Below are 13,007 nucleotides of genomic sequence, written 5' to 3'. Positions count from 1 at the left end.
AATTTCTCCGTTTTTCTTCCTAACTAGGACAAGGTTGGCGACCCACATGGAATGCCTTACTGGGAAGATTATCTGCGCATTTAGCAGCTTCTTTACTTCTTGGAATATCAATGGTTCTACCAAAGGATTGACTGGCCTTTGTCGCTGCCTAAATGGTTTACTCCCTTCCTTCAGTGGAATTGTATGTGTGATGATGGAAGGATCATATATTTTCAAATCTTCATATCCCCAAGAAATTACATTTGGGAATTCCTTCATCAAACTCAATATATCCGCCTTCTCCTTAGGTGTGCAAACTTTCCCAATATGAACTATTTTGGGACAATCCTCTGTTCCCAAATTTATCTTTTTGCATTCATCACCCCCCATGGGTTGATATTGCACTTTGTTGAATTGGTCCATGTCGAATATTCATTCTGACTCAATCATTCCCTCTGGAATAGTATTTGTCTTCAAGCTCATAACTCCTAAGTCAATTTCTGCTTCTTCATCCACTTCACCATCAATGATTTGTGTTGTAAAAACATCTGAATTGGTCAAGAATTTAAGGATATGTCTATCGTCTTCAAGCACCTGGAAGTTCTCAACATTATATGGCACTACACCCACCGTCACCATCACCATCTCCATCAACATCGTCTGGAACTCATACAAAACCATCGTCACCACCAACCCACCAAAAGTCCAAGTTGTCCTTAAACAAATAGAGTAAGGCTGCCTACATGGTTACCAACAAATCACATCAATATACTGAGTTAGTATCCCCAAGTGTAAGGAACATTGGAGTTTTGCTTATGTCTTCATGAGTATTAACTTTTCAAGAGAAGAATTGAAGATTTGATATTCCATATCAGGTGTTCAATTGCTATATGTTATGTAGTGGTACAAAACTAATATCAACAGTATTGCCTAGTTAATCATACTTTCTCTTCTTATGCAGTATGCATTGTTAGATAGTCTTGCATTGTTGCATCTTGCATTCAAGTAGATCGAACAGGCTGCATTTAGGTGTTAGAACTTAAAGTGACTCGTGTGCATTCATAGTTGTGGAGCTTTGTGAGTCATCATTTGAAATCTGCCTGAATTGTTAAAGGCTTTGGGCAATCTAGTCATACCTCTTCTGCTCTCTGGTTAAGAGCATACCCGTAAGTCTTGTTGATCTACTAAAAACAATATTCATTGCAAACCTTTGCATACAAGGGAGCTATACCTTTTCAATTCAGAAGTCCTTGATAGAACACCTACATTGACCCATTTTGTTGTTAACTACTTTGTCTTTCACCAAATTGGGCACATTAAGAGTCATGGTATAAACCAAATCAAGGAAAACAAATTGTTAATCAACAATTCGTTTTCACAAAATGTATATCATTTGAAGAAAGGCCAAAGATCTGGAAAGAAGGTTTATGTGACAGCATAATATAGCTTGATCTTTATTCTTCCAAATTTATTCATTCTCGAAGCCTACATTTCTCTAGAACCATTAATTTTCACAAAAGGGCACCATTTCAATAAAAGCAAAAACAATCTAGGAATGAGTTTACCTCTTTGTCATTCGCACCAATCCTTTATGTCACTCCACTATTGCCTTGTAAATGGTCTTGGCCTTGCCAACTTCAAAAGAACGAATCCCCAGATGCTTTGATAAATTGCACACTGTGTGCACATTCTCTGGCGTACAACTTTCTTCACTCAAACATCTCTGCAATGATGTGAAAGTTTAGAGAAGAGGAAACTAAGATTGATTGAATCTCATCGCAATCAAGAAAGTTCTCATTTTATGTGTTAAAGCAAGCAGCATCTTTAAACTTTTAGCATCTTCCAAATGGGTCACACGGCAGGCAACTATGACTACTATTTGTTGTTAATTTTAGTATTTTACTTATGATAAGGCTTTATATCTTAAAGCTGTTGGCAGCCATGTCGTTGCCTTGGGATATGGCTTCCCTTAACCAAAATCCACTACATTATTCTACCTTTTATTGTGGTTTTCAATATAAAGATCAGAGTACAAATTTGATTTTGATTTTGGCAACCTAAACTCACTCTAGGTTGTAAGGGCCAATTAGTTGACATCTAAATTGTTCTATTAACTAACTTAGGATGGTATTTTTTAATGTTAAATGGTTTTTTCAAATGTTGCTTTATTTTGCAATGAATGTAAGATGTTAAAGTATATTGACTTAAGAATATGCACATCCAAACATGTCAAATTGCACTTCATCAAAATTTGATTACCTTTCTTATACCTAATATTTGACACTCAAATTGATAAAGTTCAGTCTACGACAAGAGGCTTGGAGCTGTGTCCGCCATGAAAAAGCTTCACAGCATCACAAAACAGTGATAGTTTAGCTGAACGATCTATCAGTTTTGTTCACAATACTTCAAGATTTCATGCCAATAATTACAAATAATAACAACTAAAAGATTAAGTTATTAAAGTTACTAGTATGATGTAATAATATTGATTTAAAAACAATATTCTCACAGCTCTCTTTACTTTTGTCAAAATCAACACACATTAGCATGTCTTCCAATCTACCCTTTTCTAGATAGGACACACCAAACAGTCAAAAAGAACAAAGGTAGTTACCTAACACAGTTTCCCACTGCAATATTTAGTCGTTATATTGATCATAGTTCAAAATCATGCAGGTATAGCACTGATATATTGGCTTCTCACCAGAAGTTAAACGCCACACAAAAACACATACTTTCAGTGTGAGAAATCACGAATGAGAAGTTACAAACTTCTCAACAAGAAAACTGCTATTTCTTAGCAATAAATTGGCACTTATTGATGATAGCTAAACATTTTCTTGCGGGCTTTACCAGTAAAACTAGAACGCCCAGCGAGATGCCAAAACATAATCCATTTGCAGCGTTGAGCATCTTGGAGAATGAAGAAGGGTTTAGGAGGAGAAAAAAAGTGTTTGGCAGCAATACACAGTAGTTGCAAGTGGATTAGGAGCAGATTTTAAGTGGATTTGAAGCTCTTTTCAAGTAAACTTGGATTCACAAGTAAGTTCCTAAATTCTTGTTCTTTTAAGTTTAAAATCGTTTTTGTCTTGCCTTAGTTTCATCTAAATTTATTGAGCCTCTAGAATACCATTTGCAACGTTCTCTAACATTTTTTAGAGTCTGTTGATATCAGTTTTGTACCACTACATAACATATAGCAATTAAACACCTGATATGGAATATCAAATCCTCAATTCCTCTCTTGAAAAGTTAATGCTCATGAAGACATAAGCAAAACTCCAATGTTCCTTACACCTGTGGATACTAACTCAGTATATCGATGTGATTTGCTAGTAATCACGTAGGCGGGCTTACGTTATTCATTTGAAGATAACTTGGTGGTACTTCGCTTGCTTGACTTGTTCTTTCTCCTTGATCACTTTCACTTTCAACTACTCCTACCACTAAATGCTTATTGCTCTACTACTACTCCTATGGATGGAGAAATTAGGAATGGACGTGGATCTAACCAAATGAAAGCTTGCCAACGGCGCTACCTCCATTGGTGCAATGATTCTAAGGGATACTCTTAGGATTTTCACACTGACACCTATCTTCCAACCCAACTTGAAGTACAAGTGGAAAGATGATATGCAAGTAGAACTTAGGAGCGATTGGACTAGATTACCACACAATGCTTCCTAACAAGCCGCTAGGATGCTAGTGGCCTAGTATATAGGTCCCTATCAAACATTCACTAACATCACCATACAATTAGCCATCTACTTCTACTCTAACAACATGAAATGAAATCCTACTTTTAATTTGAGAGATGAGAAGAACCATGCAATACACCAAAATGATCATGTATATCCACCATGCAAGCCACAACAATGAATACAGAACAATTTTGATAGTATTTTGGCAACAATTCTCCAACATAACTCCCTCACAAATGAGAGCAAAATGGCCTTATATAGAGGCTCCAAATTACAATGAATGGCTGAGATTAAGAGGCAAAATCAAGGGCCAAGATTATATCTTACAAACCCTAATTAAGGTTATCATTATTCAACCAATTACATGAGGGTGCCAACTTTGTGGGCCAATGAGAAAATTACAATAATTTGTCAACCAACGAGAACCTAGGACACTTGGCATGATTTGATTGCATGCACATGAAAGTGCTACCTCATCAACCTTATCTTATAAATTTATTCAATCCTTGAGATAAGGTGAAGCCTTGGATGCTTGAGCTTGTCCTTAGAAACTTTCTTATCACCACTCGAACTTGCTCGTACTTGATGTCCTGACCCTGAAAGGATGAGGTCTTCATGCACTTGGGGTAATCTTGCCTTGGCCTCGATGGGTTCCCTAGATGTGAACTTCTTTGCAACTTGAGAGCCTTGCTCTTGGCCACTACCTTGAAATCAAACTTAACCTCCCCCATTATCCTTGCCTTCCTTAACCTTCCCATTCGAATCCAACCAAGCTAGCTTGTACGAATAGCCAAGCCTTGCCCAACCTCAAATATTTTCAAATCTCTTCTACTAATCCGCTCTTTCTTGAAATTGCAAGGCTTCTTGAATCTCAATCTTCAATCAAATTCGCCCTTCACCTAATTTCATTCTTCACCAAAGCTCCCACTTCAACCTTTGTCGGCTTGCAATCAAATAGAAGGGCTAGGACCCCATGTGAAATTGCTTCTAGTTTTGCACTGCCCTAAGTTGTACTTCTAGATTTTCACTTATAATTCTAGCCCAATCAAATTTGCCCTTTCCATTTGCAATTTCATGAATAAAGTAATATATCCAATTCTCAAATTGCATACCTTGTGAGACGCCATGACTCAATTGAGCAACACAATGAGTACGCCATACTCTAATTTGAAGTCTGATTGGGTGAACCTTAACACCTTGGTGACTCCCTTCTTGCCTTTATGTACCCAATACTGTTTTAGGAGAGTGAAGTAGGCATCTTGATTATCTTGGTGGAACTTGGCAACCTGATTCCATCGTCTGTCTCTCTAACTGTATCATGTTTATAGTGCCACTGTTGGTGTCACAGACTTGCTTCAATTTCAAGAAGAAGGCGGTCTTTGACATCATGTCTTCCTTGTCTTTTTTTGGTATACATTCCTCTTGGGTTCTTGCTTGCACTAACATCTACCATCCTAAACACTTATATCTGCCCCTTTGTTCTAAGTGATATGGACTACCCTTATCGATCTCCAACCTTCTTTCTATCGATGGATTCTAACTTATTTCTGCCTTGCCAAATGCTATCACTACACTTATCAATCTCCAATCTTCAACCTAAGGGTGGGGCTACCACTTATTTCTGCCTCTTCATGTCTTAGGATGGACTACACTTATGACTCCCTCTCCAATACCTAGGGTGGTCTAGCTTATTTATGCCTCTCCAAGTGACCTATCATGAAAACTACACTTATATCTCCCAACTCCAAACTATCAATGGGACGATGAAGTGGTGGATGAAAAGTACAAGCAAGAGAAGAGGAAAGAAACCAAGCAAGAACAAGAGAGAGACAACCTTGCCCTTAGAGAGGCCTCCAAACATGGAATGAAGTTCATCCTTCTTTCAACAAAGAACACCTTTGAAAATTTGTCCGACATGTGAAAATTTAGTCCTCCAAGCAAGAATGTGAAGTCATGGCAAGTGAAATAAGACCTTGGAATTCTGTCCACCTTATGCAAATACTGAAAATGCTTATTAAAACTCCTTGTCTAGGGCACCAAAATGTGTGAAAATCTGCCCTTATGTTGTCCAAATCAGACTTGATCAAATTCTGGAAATTGTCATTGAAATACTTGATCTAGGGCACTAAACAATGTCCTCAAATCTGCCTTCAATATCGTTCAAAAAAAGTTGCCAATAGTAGAAGATGTCAATGAAAATTGCTAGAGTTTGGTTAGGACCCAACTAGGGCATGAAATGCTGCAATAAAACTTGTCAAATCAGGCCCTCAAATTTGTCATAAATGATATAAATCAGACCTCCAAAACACTATCCAAATTCTGTCCAAAATGCCCTAGAAGTTGCCGCCAATAAAACCCTAACATGCACATGCAAATTGCCCAGAATGAAGGTGCCCGAATCTGATGGATTTTTCTACCTTATGAAGACTGCAATTGACAACAAAGGATCAGATCTGAAAATGAATCAAATGCTGCCCAAAACAGTCCAAAATGGAGGCCAAAACCCTAGATGCTAATGCATGCCTCAAAACCCTAGCTCGCTACCCATGAACAGATCTGATATAAAATCACAGCCCCTTTGCAAGAAAAAAAATATCAATCCTCCACTAAATTCACCCAAAAGTCAGGCCTCCACAAAATTTGCCCAAGCAATAAAAATCTGAATTTGCCTCAAAATTGCCTAGGGCAGAAATTCGCCCAAGATGGAAGAAGAAAAAGAAAATGCCTCCAAGCAAAGAAAATCTGCTCCAACAATCGTTGCAATGGCTAACTGGGCAGTTTTTACCTTCAAGATAAATTCAAGCAATCCATATTGGGAAAATTTCAACGCTAAATTGAAGTAATCTTGAGAATTTAGTCCAGCATTGACATTGTTCACAAGACAGAGAATATAGTAGCCATCAGATGGCTTTCAAGCACCAAATGAAGCAGGCATAATGTGTTACCTTATTTGGCTTGAGGGAAAATGTTAGAAAGCACAACAGATAAAGTATCTCAAAAATAAAAATAAAGCCTGCACCATGCAGTAAAGTGTTGTGTGGTTTAACAAATGGAGCTCTGTAGAGTAGCCAAAGACAACAGTTGAACAAGGTACACACATATGGAAGCCCTGAATACTCTTGGGTAGACTTAAGCTTATATATCCCCCAGAACGTTGTCCTGTGATTTCCAAATGCATACATACATACATAGTTGTATATCCCCTAGAATGTTCTCCTGCAATTTCCACATGCATACATACATACATACAACATATACACATACACACACACATACAAACACACACACACTTACATACATAATATCCACATACATACATACATACATACACACACAAATATACACACATACACACACACATACATACATACATACACACATACATACATACACACACATACATATATACAAGTTTGTTATCTTGATAAATAGTGAAAGCTCACATGTTAATCATGCTTATTCAGATTAGACAAGCTTTTGACTCAGAGAAATCAGGTGTACACGGTACTTACATAGGAGATAGGAAGAGTGCCAGTGATGTTATAATTTTTTGCACAACACACAACCATGAGACATGAATCATGACGAACAACTCTCATGTAAATCCAACTAAATGCAAAGCTGTTGGCCACCCAAACAAATCTCAATCTACATAGAACTAAGTACCAAATCCAAGAAAGACAGCCCATACTCATAAATCCAAATGAACAATAAAACCAACTAATACGCATTAAGACATGCAGATAATGATGCAGTGCAAGGCAGGAGAATCCCCAAAGGAGATCTCCTAGCCCCCAGCTATACAACCATGCAGCAGAAAGATAATAACATGAAGCAACAATGCAAGGACAAGGAGCAATAATGCAAGATCTGATACCAAATCATAATAATATATTCATAAAATATAACTGATTACATGCAATGTGTCTGGCTATAAGGCCTTCCCAGTTACGGCCAAGTACAAAGCAAGTAATAGTTCTACAAGATCCCTCAAGATCCAATCCCAAACCCTGGCTACTAGCCCTTCTCAAAATTCGCTCTTCCAAGCTCCTCTACTTCTCCTTGCTGAATGATCATGCCTAATGACTCCCCACAACCCCTACTTATACCAATCTAAGCCACAAGTCGGCCCAAAACACAAATTAAATACAAATACATAAATTAAATGCCAAAGTCGGCCTCCTCCAATAATTAAATTCCCAAAATCTATGTCTTAGTAAAATTGCAATATCTCCTAGCTCCGGATGAATTAGAACTCATGCTTCGAACTATAGATAGAAATCTAGGCTGTCTTCAATTCCTCAAATTTTCATCCTCTAACTCATTATAGAAAATTAGTTACACGACTTGCAACAAGCACAAAATTTCCAGACCATGCCGAGCAGCAAAAGACCATGCCGAGCAACCAAGACCATGTCGAGCTCCCAGTGTATGCCGAGCATCAATATTCACCAAGCTCCATAACCATTAACCAAAATCCCTCTCAAACATGCAGGATTGCAAGCGAACCCAAGATACTCCTACATCAAATAAAAATAAGCAACAATCCCACAAATATATAGAAAAGATTGCACATAAAAAAGAGCAGGAAAACTCCTCCATATGAATGATAAAAACTTAAAACGTTATACCAAAATTCATAAGCAAATCAAATGCACCACAAAACCTACTAATCCAAATGTTAATCCACATACAAAGTCTTTCAATGGAAAGCAACCAAAGTATAAATCCCTTGGAGCTTAAGGATAGGGTATGCTTTTTAAGCTTTCTATGATGCAATGGAATTAATGGAACTTCTGTTCTGAGCATTAACACCAAGCATCTTAAAACACAAATCTTGAATAAATTTCACGATTTACTCCCCCCTGAATCGAAATCCAAAAGCTGCCATTATTCTTCTCTGACCATTCTAAAAACCAAAACTCAACTACACATCCTACACTTCACTCTAATACATTCAGTATTTTATCTCCACCATGAATCATTCTGACCATGATCATCCCAATTTAGAACAACAAAAATAAGTTACAACCAATATAGGCCTATTGCTTTAGCCCGACCACTAATGTTTTAGAATTCATAGGGCCCAATAAATTCTTCACTGCAGGAATGCTTTAACATGGCCAAATCTTTGATGAAAATCAAGTTTAATTTTTATGCGGAGCAGCTTTGGTCAAAAAGGAAGATGCCTTTTATTGATTTTATTTCTTTAACCTTGATCCTAGCTCTTGCTCTTGGGCATGGCATGCAGTTTTCAGGAAAAGTTATATAAGTCTTTATTAGCTCCAACAGGTACTCTACAGCATTTTTTTTTTTTCTGCCACCATCACATAAACATATATGTAATTTCAGTTGGCATACTAATGTGTAGGATGTTTTATCCTAATTATCTGCCGTGAGTTATGGCAGGAATTAGTTTGGCCCATGCGTTCAAGATAGAGATCTTCCGACTGAGTTAGCACTTTTTAATATTAATCAATAGGAATGGAGCACATCATACCCTCATTTGAATGTCAAAAGAAAAGATATTACATATGCTGCAAAACAATTGTTAAAGGACTATCCAGCGACAGTTCTTTCAAATGTGTTTCCTGGAAACAAATAATGTCTGAGGACATTAAGTCTTTGTCATGTAAGATGTCTTGCTTATGAGGTTAAAAGTGGCGAGTGCTCAATGGGAATATGATAATAGATGTCATATGTTCATTGCGATGCAAGCCATTTCAAGGCGTGTCATTCTTGTATGATTGGGACTTTCACCTTAAAGTTTCTTGGTGTTAAAGGCCTTAAGAGAAATAATGTTTCAATGCTTGATGTTCGAGGCAAAGCTGTGTATGTCAGGCCATGCTGATGCACACCAAAAGGATCAAATGCAAGACCAGACATGGTCAGGCCTTTTTCTCTATGTAATGTTCAAGCACATGTTAATTGCAGCAGAAATTATTTTCTAACAGTGCTCTTCTGTGTAGCATTAAGCTTGTCAAACGCTCTTGGAACTTGCAAAATTGGTACCCATCCATTATCACCATATACTTGGTTGAAGTGGGGTAATTTCCCAACTTGAGATTATCGAATGTGGCAATCATTGAATTTAAACCCAAACGGTATCTATGTCAGCAGTTTGTGTATAATTAGTGAGTTTTGAGACTTTGTGGCTTTTGATTTTAGTGATTTTTTTGAGATTTTAAGATTACAAAGTTTTTTTAGTTAGTAGTAATTCCTTAAGATGTTTTAAAGTTGCATGTAATTATTTGAGAAGGTTGATAATTAGAAAATCCTGATAGCAATATCACAATTTGACTTGCTGTGGAAATTATCTCCTACTTATCAATTAGAAAATAGCAAACATTTGAAGGAGTTTTAGAGATATAAGAAATCATTTTTTTCAATTTTGAGGAGTTTGGAGAATGAATAATGAAAGAAAGTAATTAATCCCACTTCTTGAGTTCACTGTTTTTGTTTTTAATTTATTTCTTTAAATGTTAATGATGAATTGGTAGTGGAAATTAGTTGGAGTGTTCAAGGTGATTTAAAATGGGATCAGTATCCTATCAAATCATGTTGGAAGCATTCTTTGCATACAATCATCATGGTTATAGGGCATATTGTAGGATAGCACCATAAACTAGTATTATCGCTATTTACAGCGAACTCAAGGGAGCATTCCACAGATTTCATCTTTTAATCATCGGTTCTCGCAATCTGATTCTAACAGCTAGGGATGTCAATACATAGAGAGCATTAGCTTCTGATCATAAGGAAATCTAGTCAGGAAACCTTTGTCTTTGCAGAGGATGTGTCATCTCCAAGCTTTGGAATGCTTACAAAACAAGTATTAATCCTTGAAAAATCCTTTTTGGACAGCTAAAGCTACTGTTTCTGATATTTGGATATGTCAATTGACCATTGGGTCATAAGAAGATGATATGAAAAACTAGGAAAGCTTTAAATCTTTTAAGCCTTCTGTACTCTATACTATGGATTACAAAAATTTAAGGTGTACAGAGGTGTCCTCAGTAAACCGCTAAAAGTTTTACAGAAAATCCATAAATTGACAACCCGTGTAATATAGATAGATACAAATTTACCACGGAAGACTTGAATCGAAAATACTTACAAAGCCCTGCCAACAACTCTGAGCAGGAATCCCCTGCGCTTCACTCAGTTCACACCTTGCCTTGCTTGACGTAAGTTACAAGGACTGAACCCTTGCATAAAAAGAAGCCCAATTTTGTGAAGAGCCACGGTCCAATGGTAAAAGGCGTCGGATAAAGGAAACAGTAACAATGTCGACCAAAAGACGGTATAGCATATTAAAATTACAGAACAGAGAATTCCTGGCACAGAGATGAGAACAATGAGCAGGGCACAACACTAGTGGCCGCATTCAACATGCATTGTTTATGCTTTTGTCTCCTAGGTTTATTTGGTTGCACATTCTGAGAGTTATGCAAGCTTGCGCGAAGGAAAAATGACAAGGGATCAACACAGAAGTAAATATACATTCAAGCATCACGAAAATCACACGCCCCGCTTATCTGCATGCAGATGTGTTTTTTTACAGATACATCTTTTTTATATTCCTCGTCATCAAAATCCATGAACAGGCCTTACTACGCAGGCCACACCTCTGACCTGCATGGGGAGGAAGAAGCCCTAATTGCCAACTGATGTATTTTTTGACTGGTCGTTCATGAATTGAAGTTTGATTTATTTGTCGTTCATTTAACATTTAAATGCCTTTGAAAAGCAGGCGTCAGAGAGTGAATGACAGCAAACTTTGGAGATGGAACCATTTCCAACAATAAACTGTTGCAAGATTATTGGGACCTTTCATTTGTTTATGCGTTCAACGGGTGTTAGCCAGCGCTCCAGTTTTTCCGTCAGCCACTATGGCATGAGCCATCGCGTCTTCGTAAATGGGACACATTGTTGTAATAGAGAGTGATCGAGGAAATAAGGGTCCGTTTGGTCAGGGGCATATGAATGGAGAATAGGCATGTAATATTGGGATTTTTTGGAATGGGTATAAGCTCATTTTAGAGGCAAAATGAGAATACATATTCCTATTTCCTATTTCAAGTGACGAACCAAACAGAAAATGGAAAACTTATTCCAACTTTTCTATTCCTAAAGCAAAATATCGTGCATATTGGATTTCATCGATGGAAGGAACTCGTACAATCAATTTTGCCCCCTTAACCGAGCTCTACAATTATATTGCAGGCCTCAAATTTGAAGAGAACCGTCAAATTTATTACTAAACCATTAATATTTGTTATAAGGAATTTAGTATTATATTTAATATTATCCATAAATGCGATTCATAATATATATATAATATATAAATATGATAAATATATATTATTCTATATTATAGATGTTTCTAATTATTTTTTCCTTTTAGTTATGTTTCTATTTTAGCGAATGCATATTTATATTAATTTAGAATCTCTCAAAGTAACATATATGAACTTATTTTGTATATAGTACTAATTTATAATTACAAGTTATTCATAGAGAATTTTGCATATATTACTAATTAATATTATTATTTTTAATTTATAGAATATTTAAATTTAAAATAAAAATTGACAATCAATTTTTTATCAAAATGTAGAATGAAAGGCATGAAAAATATTTAGTCGTCATGCAGGGGTGACCATCAAATTCCAGACCTACTGTGTTGTCTAGCTTCGCTCTTATGTCTGGCTCCCCCAATTATGTCTGAAATGGCTAAGCAATCGACTGCCTAATTATTAGAATTTATTAATTACTTAAAAATTACAAAACAGTTTTATTTTAATTTTAATAATAATTTATAAATGTCAAATCATAGACATTTGATCGATTGGATAGACATTTTCTATAATGTCTCCCCATGGGGGAATTGGTGGTGATCTCCCCTCCCCTCCACGCCTTCCCAACCTAATTATGGACCATTTCTGGTAACTAAGACAGTTCAAGCCTATGAAGGCTTTTGTAAGCTTGTTTATTGCTACTTCAGTCTCGCTAGACTAAACTTCCACCCCATTATCTTCATCCACTACCAAGATTGGGCCTCTAGCCCATGGAAGGGATTAAGTTTCTATTTTAAGTATATGATCATTTAGAATTTTCTTCCAAAAAATAGGATTCTCTAATATTTGTTTGTAAAGTACAAAATTAGAATTTGAATTAGTCTATTCTAATTTGACTCCAAAATGAGTAGAGCGGTATTCCTAAAAAATGTCGAATAAGAATAGTTTATTCTTATTCTAATTTTTAATAAACTCAATTTGATGGGTTGTGGAGGCCATAACTTTGTCACTCGATTGTATTTTG

At 36.5% G+C, this 13,007-nt stretch overlaps 1 protein-coding gene across 8 annotated transcripts in view; it reads right to left on the bottom strand.

The window, feature by feature from the left end:
- Positions 1-11,659, bottom strand: part of LOC149544738 (uncharacterized) — a 29,843-nt gene extending 18,184 nt beyond the window's left edge. For 4 of the 8 annotated variants that reach the window (XM_089795317.1, XM_089795318.1, XM_089795319.1 and 1 more), the window contains exon 1: positions 10,801-11,654. Coding sequence is in view for 2 of the 8 variants with exons in the window: in XM_089795320.1 (XP_089651446.1) it covers positions 11,514-11,520 (7 nt within the window). In the remaining 6 variants the exon portion in view is untranslated. Of the gene's footprint in view, positions 1-1,544; positions 1,703-10,800 lie in introns of all 8 variants that reach the window. The other 4 variants (XM_089795314.1, XM_089795320.1, XM_089795321.1 and 1 more) reach the window with 4 other exon arrangements.
- Positions 11,660-13,007: the final 1,348 nt, after the last annotated feature.

Source organism: Cupressus sempervirens, chromosome 8 (assembly GCF_028749045.1).
Source record: "Cupressus sempervirens isolate cs-2001-9-10 chromosome 8, ASM2874904v1, whole genome shotgun sequence".
Lineage (NCBI taxonomy): Eukaryota > Viridiplantae > Streptophyta > Pinopsida > Cupressales > Cupressaceae > Cupressus > Cupressus sempervirens.
Note: the sequence above shows the minus strand (reverse complement) of the source record. Positions and strands in the feature narration are given on the sequence as shown.